The 22,042-nt window shown below is 43.9% G+C and overlaps 1 protein-coding gene across 1 annotated transcript; it reads right to left on the bottom strand.

The window, feature by feature from the left end:
• Positions 1 to 210: 210 nt before the first annotated feature.
• Positions 211 to 21,299, bottom strand: LOC135883630 (coagulation factor IX-like). The gene is made up of 8 exons (XM_065410851.1): positions 21,233 to 21,299; positions 18,963 to 19,126; positions 18,601 to 18,625; positions 16,813 to 16,926; positions 13,729 to 13,857; positions 10,166 to 10,371; positions 4,867 to 4,984; positions 211 to 755 (listed from the first exon to the last, which is right to left on the bottom strand). The coding sequence occupies exons 1-8, from the start codon at positions 21,297 to 21,299 to the stop codon at positions 211 to 213; spliced, it is 1,368 nt and encodes a 455-aa protein (XP_065266923.1).
• Between the last annotated feature and the right edge of the window lie 743 nt (positions 21,300 to 22,042).

Below are 22,042 nucleotides of genomic sequence, written 5' to 3'. Positions count from 1 at the left end.
AATGAATGCATTTTTTTCCCCTTTTTAACCACATGTACTCTCAACTCCCTGTGTAAATATTTATCTTCAAAGAGAAAAATGATTCTATTAAAATTGTTTATTAAAATGCAACATTTTAAGACAAACAAATTACGGTTTTTTTACACTTGCCAACATCTCCTAATCAGGCAATCCACAGAAAAGCAATAGAAAGGTTTAGCTCTATGTTGATTAACCTCTTGTTCTATCTTTTATCCATCTGACGTACTCTGATACTTTGGTGTAGATACCATATTTGCCGTCCTTTGCACACTCTTCCCCCCAGCTGGTTATTCCAGTTAGAAACCAGGTACCTTCTATTTCTGTGGTATGAGGGCCCCCGCTGTCCCCTTCACACGTATCTTTAGCCTCTGAATGGTAACCAGCACAGAACATATTCTGTAAGATAGAAAACGTGCTGCTTCTCATGCACGTTGCACGGTCAATGAATGGGACTTTCAGAACCTGTAGGACTGTGGCCACCCTTCCCCGGAACAGCTGGCTCCCCCAGCCACTCACGGTGCCAGTTCCATGTTTGAGGAGGCTGTTGGTGAATTCCTTGCTGGCAATGCAAATGGGGGTGACGTAGCTGTTGAACTCCAGCGGGGTCCCAAGCTCTAGCAGTGCTATGTCATTATGGTACTTGTTTTGGCTGGCATTATAGGTGGGATGAGGAAAGATGTTCACAACTTGGCGATATTGCTCGGTACCGTCATTGACTTCCGTGTTGTGTTCCCCTGGTGAAATAAACGTGGTGCTTTTTACAATTACAAGCAACCTGTGGGTGACTAAATACACTATCAGGGTTAGTAACTACACATACAACTGATACTTTTACTGTCACTGAGGCTCAGCTGGGAACCAAAATGTCATAAGTTCAAATCCCACCCTGGGAATTGGCTCAGACCCAGTGGTGATAGTGCACCGCAGTACGAGGAGATATTAGGTGTGCCGTCTGTTGGATGAGACAAGGTTCACTGTGCCTGTTACTGTATAATCTATTTGTTGCTATGTGTTTGTGTCACTGCAGTCTATTAACAGATCTGACTAAGGCCCTGTTCCTGCAAAGGGAGAGGTTGGCAAAAACTTGCCAACTGCAGAACTGAGGCCAAAGTGTGTGATGATCTCCTCATCTAGGGTCTGATCCTGCCCCCTTTTGAAAGTGACTTCACTGGAAGCAGGATCAGATCCCCTAGTGTCTGCCCTACAAGGAGTAGGAAACCAAATACCAGTGATAGCTCGTAAGTAGTTTCCTTATGCTATGTGAGAGAGTCCCGTGCTGCAGGAGCAGGTTATGAGTTATGTCCCTTATGGTGCAAATGTAACCCATTGATGAGTGTGTGCTATAGGCTCCCTTCTGTGCCGATCCAGGGAGGCGATGAATTGGTACAGTCCCCAAATCCAGAGCCTTGGCTCTTTTCTTCAAGCTGCAGCAGCTCATACTTTTAGCTCTAGAGGTGCCTGATGCAATGACCACCCTCTTGAGGTGACAGACCAGGGACTGCAATGAGCTGCTATGGTCTGAGATAATGCTCTATAGCTGAGGGCTCTAACAACTCCTATCCTTTGTGGAACCTGCAACACACACGCACCAGTGGGTTACACATACATCAAGTTTAGCTGACCACGTTGAATGATGTATCAGACCAGAGACGGTGACCGCCCAGCTAAAGATCCAATAGTACTGTGTTTAAAAAAAAAAAAGTTGGGGCTAAGTCTGGCCTCGTAGCCAAAATGTTCGGTTGGGAAATAGGGGGTGGTGATCAAAGTTTTGTAGCGGTTGGGATAACAGAAGTTTGGCGATTCTTTGCAGAGTTGTAAGGGGGAGCGTTGTCCTTGGATTTTACAAAGTCTCCTGAACCAAGAATATATTTATTAGCAAACAATACTCCAGACCCACAGCAACCAGCAGCCATTCTGTATCTTTGCCAGAAGGACCGCGCCCCCCATAGAGTTAGATGCAGGTAGTCGTTGCCAGCAACTGGAATATTAGGCCCTACAAAGCAAGTAGATACAAAGTCTCTGTTCCAAAGCCCATCTTTCCCAGCGCCTGCAGATCCCCCTCCCCCAGCTTCCTACACTTTCCTCTGCTGAGGATAAAAATCAACTGCAGGCGGTTTGCTGTTTAGGGCTATTGCAGCTGATTTTTTGGCAGGCTTATCCCTTCCTTAAAAGCTTTTTCTAGACAAAAAAGGGGGAATTTGTCAAGCCTTCAGGTGTTTCGAGGCTGCACAACGTTAAGATTTATCAGAGAAGTCCTTTCCTTCCCAAAGGAAAGTCGACCTGCCCAGGCAGCTTGCGAACTAGCTCTGCAAGGAAACCAGAAGCAAAATCACTTCCCCCCCTACTGTGACCAACATCCTAAATCTGCAGGTAACTAGGGTGGGATGGAGGGGAATCCTGAGACCTGCTCAATAGCTTGTCACAAGCAACCCACTTCTCTTTTCTGTGGCCCAAAGTGGGTCGGGAACGTTTAGCCTCTGCCTCAATCTTCCTACGAGCTTTACTGCAGTCTCTAGAATCTGAGCTGTTCTGTCTGTTGTATTCGCAGTGCTTCTGCTTTTAACAGTTTATTGGCTTCCTGCTGAACGTGCCACGAGAGAGCCTGAAGTCAGACCATCAGTTAGCTCTCTGTGTTCTTGTTAATGGTATTGTCTGACTGGCAACTTTGCTCACTACAGTGTTTCTGAGCCACCCTCATTGGGTGTGGGTGTGCGTGTGTTTTCAGTGCATTAGGATATGAGATATAAATGAGGGAGAGGGGATTTCTTTTCAGATGACATTACTAAGCTGTAAAAATAAGACACATATGGGGGAGACTTTGGGGTTTTTTTTTCCTATTAGTTTTTCTTATTGATATTGCTGCATAATTGTTCCTGAACATATGTCTTATGTGGAATTTGGGGGGGGGGGTAATTTTAACGCCTTTATTTTTGTTTGCTAAATATTTCATGGGGGGCGCTATTGTGCTATAATAAAAACTAGGTGTTTGGCATGGATGGAGGGGAAAGTGCACAGTGCTTGATGTTTGGCATATACTCCAAAGTCACTGTGAAAACCTGCAATCCCAGATTTTTTTCCCTTTTTACTTGGTACCTGTCAATAAAATCCACTCCAGACCCATTTCCAAGCAAAAAATGGGCCCTTCTAACATGACTGTTTCCGCTGTATGAAGAGCAGAAGTTGTGTATTCGCAGTTTAACAGATACGCTCTATCACCCTTGTGAACTTTCAGGGAGGCAAAACTGGTTGAAAGTAAATGGTCGAAAATGTGGCACTCAACCTTCTGCAGACCCTGATCCTGTGCAGGTGCAGCCTGTACTGGCATGGAGCTCTGCTGAAATCAGTCCCAGGGGCTTTTTGTCTTAAGCCTTTTTGACAATCCCACTCTTAATGTCTGAGTTGGTCCAAATTCAGTGACAATTATAAATATACCCAGATCACCTAACTTTTAGTCTGGGTGTGTTGCACGTTTCAATTGAATCTGTTGTTATTGGCGGCTGCTACTAACTAGATTTGTGTCCCATGTGCTCAGCAGTTATAATATGAAATAGACACGTCATAAACAACTTGAGGAAACTGACTTGTGCCACCCTTGTGAACCATCACCTTTTTACCCTTGCCAAATCCCTTGCCTTAGTTATGGGGCCCTGCGTTGAATTCTCTTCAGGTTTCCCATAGGCAATCAATAAAAGCTGAGTAGCTGGCAGGGACGGGGACAGCGGGTTGAGGGGGGAAATAGCATTGGTAAAGATGCAATGAAGTCATTTTGTGGATGTGTCAGTTTTGGCCTGTCTACACCTCACAGTTCCTCACATACAAGTTCAGTTCTCTACTTCAGTCCATAATTTCTACTTTCTACAGAATTTCAGTCTTTACAGGATCCATTTCTGCTTCTGCTGCCGGATCATTTGGATCATTGAGCCCTCAATTAACTTTCAGATCTGGGTGACGTTTGGCCAATGAACAGTTATTTTTATGAAAGTTTAAGGCCTGACAACCATGGAAGCAGAAATGCAGTTTTTAGCCGCCGGCAAGACACTAGTTGGTCAATGCATTTGGAGCTGTGCGGCACACTGCCACCGATAGTCCTATATTAGTCTCATCCGCTTTATAGCCACAAACGCGGATATCCACGGAGCATTTGTGTGGATGGGACGTGCATACAGATTTTGTATCCACGCAGGGCTCTATTTGTCAGGTATTTCATGTTTTGTGTCAGCTAAGGCTTCTGAGGGGAGACTTGTCATATTCTGAGTGGTGGTTTTATGGATTTTTGTTTCACTAAAGTGAGACCCAAAAACTCCTCCCTTTTAGGCCCTGGTTGTTGGGAGCCATGATCCTGGAGACAACACTAAAGCCACCTGAGCTTACTCTTCTAATTTACTATGGGCCAGATTTTCAGTTGGCGCAAACTGCTATAGCTCCATTGAAGTCAATTGACTTTAATGGAGCTAAGCCAATTTATACTAGCTAAGGACCTGGCCCTACATCTTTGTTTTCTATAGTCAGTGGACACCTTGAAGCCTGTTACATTACAACTCTAGCTGTACCGTGGCACAGTTGTCTGGCCTGGACAGAGGCATCCATGTTCTAATACAGTTTGTACGTACAGCTGGAGTGGGATAATGTGGCTATGAGACTGTAACACAACTCTTGTTCCTTACCTGCCAAAAAACATGTTGTCCTATCAACCTAACAAACAAACCCTGCTGGAATATGGATGCCAGTCACAGGTCTAGGGGAAGCTTTGCCATGATAAACATGTTCATAAACTGGATAGCGCCAATTTTATTTAGCATGCCTAACTGAATATCCACTAATGCATTCAGACTTCCTTTTGCTTACCTGCCACGACAGTAATCTGTGCGCCAGGCTCAATGCAGTGCGCTGCTGTTACGATCCATTTTTCATTGACAATAGACCCTCCGCAGAATCCTACTCCATTACTATTCTGCAAATGAACCTACGGAGAAAGAAATCCAAGCCTTGCGTCCCACACAAACCAGTAATGAAGAGAAATCAAACATCATAGGTATATTAAGGGAGCGGACAAAGGGTGAGGAACAGCCACTGCAAAATTGACACTGTGAAAGCAACCACCCACTTTCCCTCATGCTCAAAGACAATTTCTGAGGAGTTCCTGAGCATCCTTCCTCCCCTCTTGAGGTATTCCTGTCCTGTCCTGCTGGTTTGACCACATTTCACAGGACAACCTTACCAATGGCTAAATACCATCTCCCATCCCTCCTCTGGCTAGGTCATGACAAGGGGAAACCAATCTAACACAACGTGAAGTTCAACTCCCCTCACAGTCATTCCAGACAGACTCCTGAACAGGTTATATTGGCCACCAGTGAGAACAGTGGCAATGGACCAGGATAGCTCCTCTGCTATCTTAAGGCAGCTAGGTGCTGCGCCAGTGGTAGCCAGGGGACACAGGCCTACATGTTTTACATTCCAAAATTTCATTTCAAATTAAATATGCAAACTTATTAGGCACAATTAATTTAGAAGAGGGATTTCCCAACCATGTTGTTCCTGAAATACCACACGATCGCTACTAGAGATCAGCTTCCTTCTGTAGGTGTACCTGCTGCCTCTTTAGCCCCGAGAAGCAGAATTTTAAGCATGAGAGATCAATACTTATGACTAAGAGAAAGAAGCCTACAAACTACAAGAGGTTTGCACCGAACAGGATCTGCTCTACAATTAAAGAACAATACTTTGTATCTCGCAGGTCTCTGTTAATAAAGCACAGTATCTATTTGTACAGATGAAAGATAAATGTCCCTGTTAATTCCAAACATGTTTTAGTTTGGCAAGAGATATCTCTAAGTAAGTTAATTGTAGACTTGAAGGTACCTGGCCACTGGAGGGCAGCTATAGATTGAAAATTACAACACTAAACCAGCTACTTAAATATCAGGCTGCAAAAGTATGAACATAATTTTAAAAAAGTATTTGCTACTGATTTGAGATGTGACCCAAACTAATCTCCAGATCCAGCTGTCCCCAAGATCTGAGACAGTTTAGATGAAGGTCTGAATTCTGTGTCTTGGCCCCATGTCCCTTAGCAATGTCTTAGATTTCAAGTGACGTTAGAGGCCTTCTCTAACATTAATCAGGCTGTTTGTGCCAGTCCATGACGGAAGTTACAGCACCATAAATTCTTGCCCAGAGCTGGTGTAGTGGTGCATGTTGTTAGTCGTTCTGGGCTACCTTTTCCCTGTGTCCTTGTCTGTCTCAAGTAGACCAGCCCAGGTGTGGGGTTTTCTGCCCGAAGTGATCCATTGCAGCCACTAGAGAGGCTTCTCCTTCAGCTGCCAGGAGCGCCGCCTTTCTTGTGCTCTCCGGCTATCTTCCTGCACGGAGTGATTCGCTCACTCTTTAGAAACCATCCCTCAACAAGAACTCCGCACAGAAACGTGTGAGGGTGTTGGAGAGAAGAGAATATTGACCAGAGAAAGTTGGGGGGGGGTGGCGGGGGGAGGAGGGGGTCTGTTTTTTCCCCTTGATTGCACCTAAATGGCCCTGACATCTGTCAATTTTGGATTCCAACGAAGAACCTAGTGTCAGCTTGTTTGTGACCATCTATGCTCACATAAACACAATTGTTTTGCTGTCATCCTTGAGAGGTAAGGCAAAGGGTCACTTCTGCCTGCTGCTAACCTTCTAACTTAAACCCCCTTCACTTCTCGGGTTCTTCAGCAAAGCTGTCTCTGCCTCTTACTGAGCTCTCTTTTTCGCTACCTGGCTTCCTAGAAACACCTTCTTAAGAATGTCTTTCTTCCTCTGTTTGAGACAGGATTAAAATACCTCCACTTGATCTGTCTGAGTGAAGATTTTATATCCCGTTTTGTGCAGCATCTAGTCATTGGTCTTGCAATCCCCATTACCAGCTGTGCTGGGGCTCAAGAAATCAAAAGATTGTACCTCATACTGATTTTATTATTTCACTGTTTAGCTCTCTCAGCCATCGCTGGATGCATCAACCTCATCAAAGCCAGGATAACTGTGGAAGTCTTTGAAAAAGGTTCCATTTAGTAACAGTTTCTTCTGCACCTCTCTTCTGTTGCTCCTTGTTTTTACAACTGTTTACACAGCAGTTGGTGGGTGGAGTTTTATTTGCATTTCCCTGGTCCAGACGTGTCAATATTTCTGCTTTATTACATCCCTGTTGGTTTGGATGAGATGGTTGTGATGTCACTGTGATGTTGCAGTCTATATGATTTTATGAAAGTATGCTGATGAGTGTGAATATCATGGAACTTGGGGTTCCGCAGGGGTCTGTTTTGGGACCGGCTCTGTTCAATATCTTCATTAACGACTTAGATATTGGCATAGAAAGTACGCTTATTAAGTTTGCGGATGATACCAAACTGGGAGGGATTGCAACTGCTTTGGAGGACAGGGTCATAATTCAAAATGATCTGGACAAATTGGAGAAATGGTCTGAGTTAAACAGGATGAAGCTTAACAAAGACAAATGCAAAGTGCTCTACTTAGGAAGAAAAAATTCACACATACAGAATGGGAAGAGACTGTCTAGGAAGGAGTACGGCAGAAAGGGATCTAGGGGTTATTGTGGACCACAAGCTAAATATGAGTCAACAGTGTGATGCTGTTGCAAAAAAAGCAAACATGATTCTGGGATGTATTAACAGGTGTGTTGTGAGCAAGACACGAGAAGTCATTCTTCCGCTCTACTCTGCTCTGGTTAGGCCTCAGCTGGAGTATTGTGTCCAGTTTTGGGTACCGCATTTCAAGAAAGATGTGGAGAAATTGGAAAGGGTCCAGAGAAGAGCAACAAGAATGATTAAAGGTCTACAGAACATGACCTATGAAGGAAGACTGAAAGAATTGGGTTTGTTTAGTTTGGAAAAGAGAAGACTGAGAGGGGACATGATAGCAGTTTTCAGGTATCTAAAAGGGTGTCATAAGGAGGAGGGAGAAAACTTGTTCACCTTAGCCTCTAAGGATAGAACAAGAAGCAATGGGCTTAAACTACAGCAAGGGAGGTCTAGGTTGGGCATTAGGAAAAAGTTCCTAACTGTCAGGGTGGTTAAACACTGGAATAAATTGCCTAGGGAGGTTGTGGAATCTCCATCTCTGGAGATATTTAAGAGTAGGTTAGATAAATGTCTATCAGGGATGGTCTAGACAGTATTTGGTCCTGCCATGAGGGCAGGGGACTGGACTCGATGACCTCTCGAGGTCCCTTCCAGTCCTAGAATCTATGAATCTATGAAATATGCTTCATGCAAAAGGTCTCTTGTAAGGTATCATTACAAAGCTTATAATCTACTGAGTGTGGTCATCCTATTTGTATAAATGTATCACACGTGTATCTGAAACTAGAACTATGAAATATAACTCTGAGGGCCTATTGTAATTATGCAAAGTGTGGGCCATTAATGGTGGTTTGGAATCTTGATGGCTCCCATCAACCAGGACAATTGACTGTGGATGGCTCTGTTGGCAGGCAGGCCTTCCTGTGAGTCAGGCTGGGAGGAATGAAGGCTTGGGGTCTAAAAAGTGACATGTGATCATGTCACCTGAACTGGAATCCATCTTTAACCTGGTGTTTTTCCATTGAGAAGGAGGGTGGGGAACCCAGAGGGACAAAGGATTCCCGCCTTATGCAAAAGATATATAAGTGGGTGGAACAGAACAAATTGGGCGGCCATCATGAGAAATCCCCTAGCTATCACCTGAGCTGGAACAAGGGCTGTACCAGGGGAAAGGATTGTGCCCAGACTAGGAAGGCATCCAGTCTGTGAAAGAAACTTACTGAAACATCTCTGAGGGTGAGATTTTATCTGTATTCAGTTTACTTGGAACCACTTAAATCCTACTTTCTGTATTTAATAAAATCACTTTTTACTTATTAATTAACCCAGAGTGTGTATTAATACCTGGGGGGGGGGGCAAACAGCTGTGCAGATCTCTCTCTCAATGTTATAGAGGGCGAACAATTTATGAGTTTACCCTGCATAAGCTTTATACAGGGTAAAACGGATTTATTTGGGGTTTGGACCCCATTGGGAGTTGGGCATCTGAGTGTTAAAGACAGGAACACTTCTTAAGTGGCTTTCAGTTAAGTCTGCAGCTTTGGGGCATGTGGTTCAGACCCTGGGTCTGGGTTGGAGCAGACGGGCGTGTCTGGCTCAACAAGACAGGGTGCTGGAGTCCCAAGCTGGCAGGGAAAGCAGGGGCAGACGTAGTCTTGGCACATCAGTTGGCAGTCCCCAGGGGGTTTCTGTTATCCAACCCGTCACAGTCACAATATCTGTTTGTGACTTCTGGTGAGGAATAAGCAGATGGAGTAGATGAGCCTCCTTCAAATATATATAGGACCAGTTTGTCTGTTGATGTAAATTATCATAGCTTCAATGAAGCCAGTGGAAGTGCACTGACTTACACCCGCTGAGGATCTGGCCCAATCTGTGTTCTCATATGGGTGTTCCATGGTAAGAGAGGGTGAGCAAAGAACATATTTATATGATGCCATATGTGTGCATAGCACTCGCCAGGCAAAATGAAGTCTCTGACCCAAATCTAAGACCCAATCTTGCAAGTGTTGGCAGACCCTTCTGGAGCCCCCTCAAGTCAGTGGGTTTCCGCCTGGGTGCAGGGGTCTGCCCATGTGGCTCAAACTGCAGGATCAGAACCTTACATTGTAAATTCTGATTCATTCAGTGACAATATCATGAAAAGCGGCCCACAGTTTAGTCTGAAATATTAAAACATGGCTCTGTCTCTTCTTCACTGTGAAGTTGTGCCCCAAAATGTCAACATGTCCCCATAAGTTTTGCTTGATCGGAGAAGTCTTCCCCTTTAGCTGCTTGTAGTGAAGTGCTTGGCGCGCTCATGTATTATTCTGCCAGCAGCCAAAACTGGTTGGATTGTCCCATTTGGACAAAGATGCAGTCACTCTGTCTCCTAGCAAGTTCCCAGTGTGGCCCTGAACTGGGCAAAGTATGTTGCTACAGCATAGATAATGTACATGGGCCAAAAGACTCTGAGATTTGAAGTGTGTGACACTGGCTTCAAAGAGCATAGAGAAGAAATTCTGCTGTGTACAAAATGACATGAGAGCAATCAAGTTTAGCAGGATAACAAACAGGAATCAAACATCCAGTACCTGCCAAGGAACTTCACCTTTCCCGCTTTCCACTCCACCAACGACTCGTGTAACTTGCTTAATGATGGGTTTGATTTGTGTGGTATTGTCTGTTGCTTCGTCGTGATCATCGGTAGAATTGTAGTACCACTTGTCAAAGGTGTTTATGGCTCGGGTGTTCTTGCTTTTGGCTTCAGGAGCTGTAATCCTCCCACATGGAAACGGCACTGTGAGAAGAATGCAGATTCATAAGGTTGCACTTCAGCTGGCCATGCAGCATATTAAGTGTTATTACAAACGAAGCGGCAAAACTGGAGCTAAATGTTTCACGCATCTCATCGGCAGGATGATGAAGGAGCTCCAGGGGAGTGGGCTGATTTAAGTGGTTCATATTTATTTGAATTAATTTATGGTGATGTAAGTAGCTCTCATAGTCAAATAAACACAACAATAAACTCCATCCGAAGGTCAGAAATAGGAGCTCCTTGGTAGTGCAAGCACAAAGCTTTACCAGGTTTTAGAAATCAATTTTGAGGACTTTAAAACGGAAAAAAAAAAAAACCCTGTGTGTATGTGCACATGGGGATGTGATTAACTCAGGCCTTTATTCAGCATGGTACTGGCATATGCCTAACTTTAAGCATCAGAATAGTTCCATTGACCCAAGGGGTCTACTTGCATGGTTAAAGTTAGCATGTGCTGAAGAATCTGACTGAATTGGGGCCTCACATGGCATAACTCTGTTGTAAAGTCCTTGTCACCTAACCAGCAGTTTTATTAAAATTACATTTATTACAATTATTAAAATAAAAATTGGCCATGGTTCCCGGCCAATGGGAGCTGCAGAGTTGGGGCTTAGGGTGGGGGGCACTGTGCAGAGCCCCTTGGTTACTCCTACATGTAGGAGCCAGAGGGGGGACATGCCGCTGCTTCCAGGAGCCGTGTGGAGCCATGTCAGGCAGGGAGCCTGCCTTAGCCCTGCTGCGCTGCCGACCGGACTTTTAACGGCCTGGTCAGCGGTGCTGACCGGAGCCACTAGGGCCCCTTTTCAACCGGGCGTTCCGGTCGAAAAGCAGACACCTGACAACCCTGCCTGCTATGAAGCTTTCCAATGAGCCCTGCCTCACAGTCAGAGACTGTGGACCACGCTGTGAACGGGAAGCCTACAAGCATTTCACTTATGCCGTCGACCCATGGTGGTGGCCACATGCAACCAGGCTTCCTGGAGATCGCCACTCTGCATCCTCTGTGTCTAGCTGGTTCTGCCTGCTCCCCCTTCCAACCCTGTTGTTCCTGTAGCAATGGCAGCTTATACTCTTTACCTGGATTACTAGCTAACTGCCAGGAGTCCTGACTCCCACCAATTGTTGCTGCCAAAGAGATGGTGGGGGATCTCGAATAGGAGGGGCAATGCCCAGGGAACAGTCTCTCTCTGGAGATGGTCTCCACATTCTGAATAAGTTTGAGAGCCTTAGTAGACGAGGGGAAGGGAAATTAATTGTGCCCTATAGTGCCAGATCCCTTCAAACCAGCTGATGTTGGACTCTTGCTTGACATCTGGTTCTACTCAGTAAAGTAGTAATGCAAATGCGACATTTCTTACCCAACAGATCTGCTCCTTGTTTGTATCAGTCAAACCTGGTTACTTTCGTGACAAAAGTAATTGCTTACTATTTCTTGCTCCTGTTTGCTCTTCACTGTTCCTGTCTTCCACTCTACCAAACAACCCACATAATTCCCAGTTACAGGTTCTATTCCATCTTTTGCATCAGAGTCAGAATTCTTTTAGCAAAGTTCCTATCAGTTATACCTGTGCAAATCAGCTTGAAAACAATAGGGCCACAGACAAACGGCTGATTTTGCTCGGCAAAACCTCTATCACTGATAGCGATGCAGAAGAAGGAAGCTTATTTTCTTCTGTGGTGTTCAGCTTGCTTACCAAAATGACGGCTCTACATGTGCCTGAGAGATTCATGGTAGGCAGGTTGCAATAAATCAAACACTTAAAAAGGTATTGAGGAGTTTGGGAAAGCCTACTGGGTGGCTTGGAACATCAGAATTAGAAACCAAGAACATCCACTCTCCTGTTGCACATATAGAGAGAGAGATTTCTCCCACTGCGCTTGCTTATTATAACTGACATTTCTATAGCAACTAACTACAGTGCAGTATAAATACAGTATGTGTCTGAGCTAGAAGAGCATGGAAATTATACTTGCATGTGTAAATATTTTACAACCGATGAAGGTGAGAAGACTATTAAAAAGCTGTTGATAGATTAGTAAACGCATTTTAGAGTTTTGAAAAACAAGTTGGCACTTTAAATGCAGATAGTTAACTGTTATTTTCAATGGCCACATCTCACTTACTTTATATGAGGTCATATCTTTTACTACACCAAGTTCTGTTGGTGAAAGAGACAAGCTTTCGAGCCACATAGAGCTCTTCTTCAGGTCTGTGTAGCTCGAAAGCTTGTCTCTTTCACCAACAGAACTTGATCCAATAAAAGATATGACCTCACCCAGCCTGTCTCTCTAATATCCTGTGCCCAACATGACTACGACCCCATTGCAAATGGAGTTAACTGTTCTTTTCAATGGCCACTTACTTCTCACTTATTTTATATGCACAGCCTAGTAATATGGTCAAATCTGGGAGACGTAACAAGATAAAGTTGTTTCATGATGTTTTTCAAAGTAAAGCTTCCTTCTAAAGTTGCAACCGTGAAAATCCATGTATTTCCTTTTAAAGATTTTTTTTACCTCCTTAATAGTAGATTTAGGTTGCAGATTTCAGCATCAACTGCATGTCTTTTTCTGACTGTCCAGTGGTGGAATAGAAATAGTACCCAAAAGCAGCACGAACTTGGCATGTCTCCAGTGAAGATTTCTCAAAGAACTTGTAGGTCAACTCCCCATGATGTTCAAAGATGGGATCTAGCCCTGTTCTGTACATGTATGGGATGTAGCCCATTCTGACTAGATGTAGACTTTCTCCATCCTATCTACTGTAATCAAAAAGCCCATCGCATCCCAAATATGAAGAACGTGGGATCAACAATGTCCTAGCTCTTGCTTGCAAGAACTCATATGACATGCATACCTGTAGGCATGCGAGCAGCTGGACACATGGCTTCTCCCTCTAGAAAGTTAGGGGTCTCGGCAGAGAATGTTGTAAGAGGGTCATACTGGCGCATTGACAGAGGAAAAGTAGACATGACCTATAGATGGCCACCTGAAACAAGCAGTGGTCCCAATGCCTACTCTTAAGCATCCCATTCCTGCTCAGTAGAGTGGTGGCCTTAGTGTGGCCCTATTTTTTCTATGTCTTGTTTGGGGAAGGGGTTTATGCCACCAACTCCACGCGTGGCCCTTACCTGCCACAAAATGTCCACGACTATTGCTAACCTGCTCTACTACACATTTCACAACATGCTTTATGAAACAACCAGGCTGCGAGTTCCAAAGCCACCAAGGGGATCTAGATGCACTTGACCCATTCATTTCAATGCCATTGTGTGCCTAAATACTCCAGGAAGCTTTTAAAATCTCAGCCCAAATTTTGAAATCATTTTAGAACTTGACCTGCAGGGTCACAGGATTTTCCACCTCCATTCAGTTTATAGCCAACTGCACAGGAGCAAACAACTTTGCGGGGTGGGTCATTGGTGCAAAAATGCTTGCATCCTCCATTCTTAGTAGCACAGGTTGAATCTGAAAGAAATTAAACCAAACCCATTAGACACTTTAAAAGTGCAATAAATGCAAAGCTGAAAATGACATAAATTAAGGAGCATGTCGCTGAGCTGTTTACTTAGGACCCAGTCTGGAAGTAATGGGTGGTTAACCCTTCTCAAGATCAGGCCTTTAGACTCCAGCATATAAACAACCCAAACTGTTGCATGGCAGAAGCAAATTTGCATCTTCCCTTCTTCCAATGTAAGCACTGATCAGGATACACTACAGTCAGAAATTTTGCCTGGTGTGTGTTAAGGGAACCGGAGTTAAGAAACCCATTTAATCTGAAAGCATGGCTAAATCCCTTTGTCTGCCTTGAAAATCTCAACCAGCGTATCTAACCCATGCACTTCTCCAAGGAATACATGTACAGCTTATGTGAGACCAAGAGGTTAAAGGTATATTCAAGGTCCAGACCCCAGAGAAAATAATACAAATAATAATAATTAATACGTAAATAAAAAGATTTCGGGGTCAGTTCAATAGCATCTGGCAGTCCGGATTTGGCCGGCGGTCCACCTATTGACTACCCCGAGTTAAAGCCAATCTCCCCAAAATGGCAAATGTCTGAGCTAGAACGGGATGAAACTGGTGGGAAAATGTACTGTGGAAAGTCATGGGGAAGTGGTAGCATCTGTGGGTCCCCTCATTTCTCTCTCTGCTGGAGAGTGTTTTGGCTGGTGGACTCCAGTCTCATTGCTGATCCACTGAACCTGAGGCCTGCCCTGCACCGCCTAGCCTCCTGGCAAGCTATCAAGGAGACTGGTTTCAGAGACCTGCTCTGCAGTACGGAGAGGGAGCAGAGTCCGCTAGGGCAGCCTCCTTGTGGGCTACAACAGCACCAGTTCTGACACCAACGACGTCCGAGAGATTGAGGCCACTCGGCGTTTCGGAGCTCTCTGGGACTTGGCAGATCCACTTGGAAGGGTTTGTACAAATATTTGTACAATATCCCGTGGATTCCCCACCACGCTCCTCCTCCCCCTCTGTCTTCAGTTTGGATTCAGGTGACCAGATGCCAGGTCGAAGGGTGCAGTGTAAACCTTGGGATAGACCTCTGATTTCAGATTGGTGTGAACCCAGAAACTCTAAGCAAAAGTCAGTTTAAACTGCCAGGTTTTGCATCATAAATGAAGTAAAACCACAGATTTTCCATGACACAAACCATAAATCCTCCCTGATCGAGCCCAGCTTTTGATGAAACTGAGCTTGGAGCCTATAATGTGTAATGCTGATGCCTCTGGGTGGGTCCTTGGCAGTGGATCTTGTTGCACGTGTCTCTACTGTCTAAGCAAAAAGACTCAGCCCCCAGCTTCAGCCACTGACACCACACTAGGGGTGTCAGTGTTACAGATGGTGGCCTGGATAGGAAATTGAACTGGGAAGCCTCTGGAGCTCGGGATACACTTCCCCAGCCAGGGGGAGTATGTAGGACATGACAACTTGATGTGAAGTTCTGTTTCCCCTCTAGTGGAGGCTTGGCCAAGTGGAGATGGATGAGCCTGCTACAGAGGTAGCTAAGAGAGTGGAGTCTTTTAGCTCAGGCAGTAGAGGCTCATGCATTAAGATCCAGAGGTCCCAAGTTCGATCCCCACTGCTGACGACCAACCCAGGGGCATTCACGTTACACTCACATTTTCTTGTGAACATTTTTGATGCACGCTCCCCTTCGCTTTTCTCTGTCTTTCGGGAATCTCATCTTCCCGGTGTCGAAAGTGACTAGTCAATAGACTTGCTTGTAATTCTCAGTGAGTTCTCAAATAACTTCACAGTAGATTAACTTCCCTCCCACTCCTCAAGGACACATCCATTCCTGTCGTCATGCTTACGTGATCGTTTACTATTTTTATAAAGTCACTTCATTTCTATTGCTATTTTAGTCCCAGTCTGCCATCCACAAGAAGACTGCAGTGGCTTGAGACCATTTTATATTTGCTGCAAATTTAAAACACTCTTCCAGACCCGCACCTCTTCCCTGCCAGAGTGAAAACACAAGTAGAAAGAGAATCTCTTCTCAGTGCTCGTTCATTACACTGGCTATACTGGATCAGAGGATGGGCAGGAACAAGAGACAGAGAGATCCTAGCTCCTAAAACCATTAGTGATTCTATTTTCATAATCTCCTGAGCCCTTCAGGAGAGTATTGACATTTTGTTTGTCTTTGGACTCATAGGGTGTGTGTGTGTAGTTGATCATTGCTCATTGTCAAACAGGGCCCCCTGTGTGCTGTGCATGAAACTGTTGGGCAATACTCAACCCCCCAGCACCGTAGCTCGGTTCCTGCTCCCACTGAAGTCAATGGGAAAACTCCAGTTTGATTTCTGTGGATTTTGGATCAGGCTCCATTCCTCTCTATCTCCCCAGGAAGTTGAATGGAACCAGGGGGTGAAATCCTGGCCTCATTAAAGTCAATGAAAAAATCTTGTATTCTCTTTGTTAGGCTCAGGATTTCACCCATGGAGTTAAATAGCCCTGACTACTATAATCCATACTGGAAGGGCTTCTAATAGGGAGAGAAAGGAGGTTCCTGATTAAATATTTCCATTGGCAGACATGACATTACTGAGCAGGCTGTGAATCTGATTCTCATTTATAATATGTGATGGCTGCCACCTTGGCTAACACTAGGGTTTGAACCAGGGAACACCAAAGCGAGAAGTAGAAGTTGCTTTAGCATGAGCTAAATAACCAATCCTTACTAGCGGGGTTGGGAGGGTGGTAGCATCTCCTCTGTGGATTGGGTCCCGTAGGAGAGACCTGTAACACACTCACCAAGGGGTTACACCTGAGTGTTGCGTGGTCACTTACAGCAGTGCAAAGTGGTTATAAAACCACCCAATGAGAATGGAAATTATTCCCATCCACTTTGCCCAGGTCTAAGGGACTACGTATGGTGCAGCACAGCAGAGAATCTGCCCTCTTGGTACATACCTAGCTCACAGTTCCTTCCTTCATACCCTGCCGGGCACCAACACACGTAGGAACCGACCTCATCTGCACAACGGGCTCCATTTTTACACGGATTTGGAGTGCACTGGTCTCCATCTTGGAAATGAAAACAAGATCAGCTAATTAGCAGACAAGGGTATTCAACATTTGCTACTCCACAGTGAGTGTTCCCCCACCCTACCAGGCTCAGGATAAAGAATGTTAAGTTAAGCTTGGACCTGAAAACTTCTTTTTAAGGGAAAAGTTAGATTCTGGAAAATGATTGCATAACAAATTGACAGAGCAGCAATCCCATGGTGACCTCTGCAGCTGCATTATGCACAAAGACCTGATTATGGCATCAAACCTGACCTCACTACAGTCTTTGGTGTGTTAATTCCCCTGACTTCAGTTGTGCTCTGCCCAATTCTCACTAGTGTGAGATCAGAGTCTGGTCCTATGTCTCATCTAGCTTAGAAAGCTGGAACTAGGAGGTGGATTTCCTTGAGAACACGCAGAGCCAGCTGTCTCCAAATTAGGGTTTTTTTTTAAGTTCTCATCTTTCCTTGAAGAAGACTGTGGCATGGCCACCTGGTTTTGAGCCTTTACCGTAAGACCCTGAACTTTAGGGCTCAAGCTTTTCTCCTTTTCTGTGAGGGCTAGAAACAGACTTCTTAAAAGAAATGAAAGCCGAGATCCTCATGTATTCCTGTGAATCCAGCTCTAAGAAAAACACCAATTATCAGAAAATTTGCAATAAAACCCGGGGACTTGGCAATTGGATTTGTGATGCTGAATCTTAAGGAAATAAATTCTTAAAAGACAGAGCAAAGCCGAAGGAGAAGGAGAAATGCAGAGTGCCCTGATGCATTCATGTTACACCAGCAAATTCAGCTGTTAATGCTTCTTCCTCCTCTCGCTCCTTCCCCCCCGTTCCAATGCAAACAGGGGGCAAAATATAACAAAGTACAGAATGTCCAGCTTGCAGGCCATTTTTATTGTATAGTTTGGACTGACTCATGTGAGTTATTTAAGGGTGGCGATATTCTGTGTGCTCAGCCAATCTACGAAGCTGAAACATCCTTAGTTTCATATGTTTAGTGTTCATTGAATATATTTTTTGTGTGGGGGGTAGTTGAGGTTAGGGACCAAGGAGTGAAGAGACAGATTGTAAGTGTGAAGCAGAGCTGGACAAGAGATGCAGAACAAGTGTTTCTGAGCATTGGTTTGAATTCCAAACAGCTATCTGCTTTGGCCACATTTATAGCTCTCTTTAATACACTATTTCCAAGCAAACCTGATGTGCTCACACACGTGTTTACACAGGGGCCATTCATAGGAAGAGCCATATTTGCATGTGAACAGGGCATTTGCTACTGGCCATTTGTCTCAAACCTTAACGTTTCATTTTTCCATAGGAGCTGAACCATTCTACATGGTTTACACGACCAATCACACATCACAAACTGCAAGTGGTTGAGGTGAACTCATACAGTGAAACTTGTTCACACAAGCTGTTTGAACAAATGCAAATAATGAATAGACTCGTAAAAACCAACACTGTGAATTATCTGCAAACAGAACAGGGGAAAGAACTAAATTGGGGGGATATATTATTCATCATGCATAACTTTGACCAGCACTACTGTAGAACATATTCCATTAAATGAGAAATACTCTTTCAATGAATACCTGTACCTCCCGTTACTTATAGGCATGTACTGAAAGGTGAATACAGGATGACCTTATGGTTTTTATGTATGTGAAATGTGGAGGAAGCAAATCTCTTACCAATATACCCTTTCCAAAACTCCATCTACAAAACAAACAAACAATAAAATGAATAATTTCTCTTGATATTTAATTTGAAAATTAAATTACAGAACTAGCAAGAAGTAAAGCCCCCAAAACTTTAGGTAAAGGATCCAAATAGAAAGTTTTTAGGGTTAAAATCCCTTTCATGAAGTGGGTCAGCACACGCATAAGTGCTTATGCGAGACTCACATGAACATAGGTGCTCTGCTGGTCCATTGCACAGGCTGAATTGCACCCTTTGGGAAAAGAGGGTTTTTCCATGATTATCTCCCTCCTATCTCTCCCCCAGTAGGTTCATAATGGTGGGGCCGGGGTCATTCTGCCATAACAACACTCACTGTTTTTTCCGTGTCTTCAAAGACTTCTAGCGCTTCTTCAAAACTGCATTTTTCTTCCTTACATTCTCTCTCGAGGTTCCCTGGAACAAACTCTTCCAGTCGATTTGAATTATACCTCTTCAGCCTGCGCAAAATCGAGCTTGCTTGTTCATTTTTGATAAAAACTGTAATAAAAAAATAACCATAGACCATAGTTACAGGATGGTACAGTCCCCTCAACGTTTTAACTGTCATGTTTAAGTGCTGTGTTCTCAAACACCAGGCTTTCCGTTCCTGGGTTTTCACCACCTAGACACCATGGTTATGGCCATATTGCACACGCATAGTAAAATTCTAATATAGCGTATTCCCTTTCCTGTATACGGAGGGTACCTGTATAATATAACTGTGTCCAGCTGTAATGGTATGACTATATCAGTAAAAAACCCACACCCATAACCAAAATATTTAGGCCGGTACAAAACCTTTGTGTAGACCAAGCCTGCAAATGCTTGTTGAGGTGAATTTCATCCCAGTGCAGAGAGGCTAAAGGCTTAAGTGAGAGGTAGGTACCGCACAAGAGGCCCTCTGCAGAGGGGTGAATTTTGTCCTAGAAGAAAATCAAAAGGAGAGGGTTACTATTTGTTTTCACTTTTAAAACATTGTTTACATTTTTTCCAGAACTAACACCTCTTAAAGTTATTGCTCTACTTACTCTTTGCTGAACCAATCCCAATAACTCATCCTGTAGGGCTACCACAAGGCAGATAAATTCCCCATTGAAGACTTTATTAATAGCCGCCTTGTGTGGGCACTATTTTATCATGGTTTCAATGTTCCTGACTAATTTCTCCAGTGTTCTAGGCACCAGTTGGTGCTTTGTTTCACCTCACACCGCAAGCACTGTCTTGAGTGTGAGCAGATCTGCTTATTAAAACAGAGAAAGTTCTTGGTCATCTACTTGGTCAGCCAAATTTTCAAGGCCCTTTCTTATGACTAACAGGCTTACAGTGAAAGACATCAAAGCCTCTCATGATCACTAGATGGCGCTGTTTGCAAATTAATTCCAGTTCTGCTGTTTCACGTTGGAGTCTGTTTTTGAAGGTTTTTTTGTTGAAGTATTGCCACTTTTAGGTCTGTTATTGAGTGACCAGAGAGATTGAAGTGTTCTCTTACTGGTTTTTGAATGTTATGGTGCCTGATGTCCGATTTGTGTCCATTTATTCTTTTGCGTAGAGACTGTCCAGTTTGGCCAATGTACATGGCAGAGGGGCATGACTGTTTAAATACACTTTCTCTGTGCCTGGGTCTATGAGGTTTCCAGTATCCAGGTCTAGCACAGAATTCTGTAGTAGGCACGTCTCACGGGGCATGGGAAGAATATTTTGCCATGGTTTGCTTTCAAGGAGTATCACAATACTGTGCTTTAGGCTCTCAGCTCTAATCAGTGAGTAAACACACTGGAAAGAATATTTTATCTTCCCAGCTAGGACAGGCTGTCTGGTTTGAAGTGAAATAACAATATAGTGCTCTGCACCGATATATAGTCCCTTCCACCACCCCCACAACACAGCACAAACATGGATACAATCTCAGAACCCCACCAGGGGGGGGGGTAACCTCCCTATGTAGGACTGGGTCCTGCTTCCATTGAGGTAAATGGTAAAACTGCCTTTGATTTCCTTAATGCAGGATCATGAGGAAAGATAGGCAACAAATGGTGTGATAGTTGGTGCATCAGCCTCACTTCTATTAGAAATGTCTGCTCTTTGGCCAAACTGTTCTCTTGCATGCTCATGATCTTAGTTTAAAATATTGCATTTGAATTCAGCCCGAATTTGGCATTTAAACAATCGTCACAGTAGCAAATCCAAGGACCCTGTCATGTATTTATTGCTCTACTGGACAGTTTGTTCTGGGATTCAAATACACCATAAAAGGCACAGACCCTAATTTGTAAATATTGTTTCCTCCGATTGTTTTATTTGTATTAAAATGGCTGAATCTAGAGCAATTCCTTGAAATTAATAGTCATAAAATAAGTAGCAGAAAAGTCCCATTCTTAAAATTAATTGCTGTACTGCTTTTTATTTAATCACCATAAAACCCCTATTTTTTTATTCTCAAGAGAAAACATATTTTTAAACGGAGAACCGATAAAATTCAGCAGTCTTACTATGTGAATTTTGTTGCTGGTAAATGATTTATTCCTTATCAGAGGACAGAAATGTTATCCGATCTATGAGAGCAACTAAAAAGCAGAGGACTTGCTAGGTTTAAAATGAACCAACCTGTACATTCGGCACTGAGAAGAGATCCCAGAAGACCAGTGATGATCATGAGAGAGATTTTTGCCATTTTTGTGTACCACGCAATCCTTTTGCTAATGAATTGTGCAAGTATAGAGAAGCTGGATTGATCGTTCCAAAGTACAGGCCCTTGTTTGTTTACTTGGGGTAAAGCTGAGCTCTCTCAGCTGGAGATTTTGGAACCTGCTGCCCAAGGTAGCTCAAGGTGTACATCTCCCCCCCTCCTCAGAAATGCAGAAATGTGGACCTTTAATGGTAGACCTGGGTGAAAAGCAGAACTGCGCTGAAACTTGGATGCTGTGTCTGAAATGAGAAGAGGGTTGGGGTTATTTTTTAAATCTTCTCCTCAGTAAGAAGTTGATGCACAAATTGTGGCAAAGGCCTGAGACTCAGGCCTATGATCCCTCTTCTAAATCACTCCCACTGATCCATGAATGTTATGGAAAGTCCCCAGAGGGGCACTGGTAGCTCCAAGAAACCTTCTATAGATGTTACAAACAGTCAAAGCAAAAATGCCCAGTGTGATATCCACTTTCAGTCACTACTGAAAATAAACATTTTTGGTGAACTTTGTTAATTTGGGGCGGGGCTGGGTGGAGGAACTAGGGGACTGTTTAAGATGAACACAATGTGTGAATTCATGGTAAAGGTCTGAAAGACATTTGGTTTTCAGATTAGACTAAAAGGACATGTGATTCTTTTAAAACAGATGAATGCAGTTGGAATCACTGAAAACGTGAAGGGGGATCATCGAAAATTTGAGATCTGGTACAGCGGACGAGAAGAGGTGTA

This window comes from Emys orbicularis, chromosome 9 (assembly GCF_028017835.1).
Source record: "Emys orbicularis isolate rEmyOrb1 chromosome 9, rEmyOrb1.hap1, whole genome shotgun sequence".
NCBI classification, from domain to species: Eukaryota; Metazoa; Chordata; order Testudines; family Emydidae; genus Emys; species Emys orbicularis.
Note: the sequence above shows the minus strand (reverse complement) of the source record. Positions and strands in the feature narration are given on the sequence as shown.

Bases quoted from the DNA above. Each gene is read 5' to 3' on its own strand.
- LOC135883630 (XM_065410851.1), bottom strand. From the start codon at position 21,299: ATGGCAAAAATCTCTCTCATGATCATCACTGGTCTTCTGGGATCTCTT. The intron at 18,626-18,962 runs GTGAGTGTTGTT...TTTGTTTTGTAG, and splicing joins TTGAAGACACGGAAAAAACA to ATGGAGTTTTGGAAAGGGTA. The intron at 756-4,866 runs GTAAGCAAAAGG...TTATTTCACCAG, and splicing joins ACAGATTACTGTCGTGGCAG to GGGAACACAACACGGAAGTC.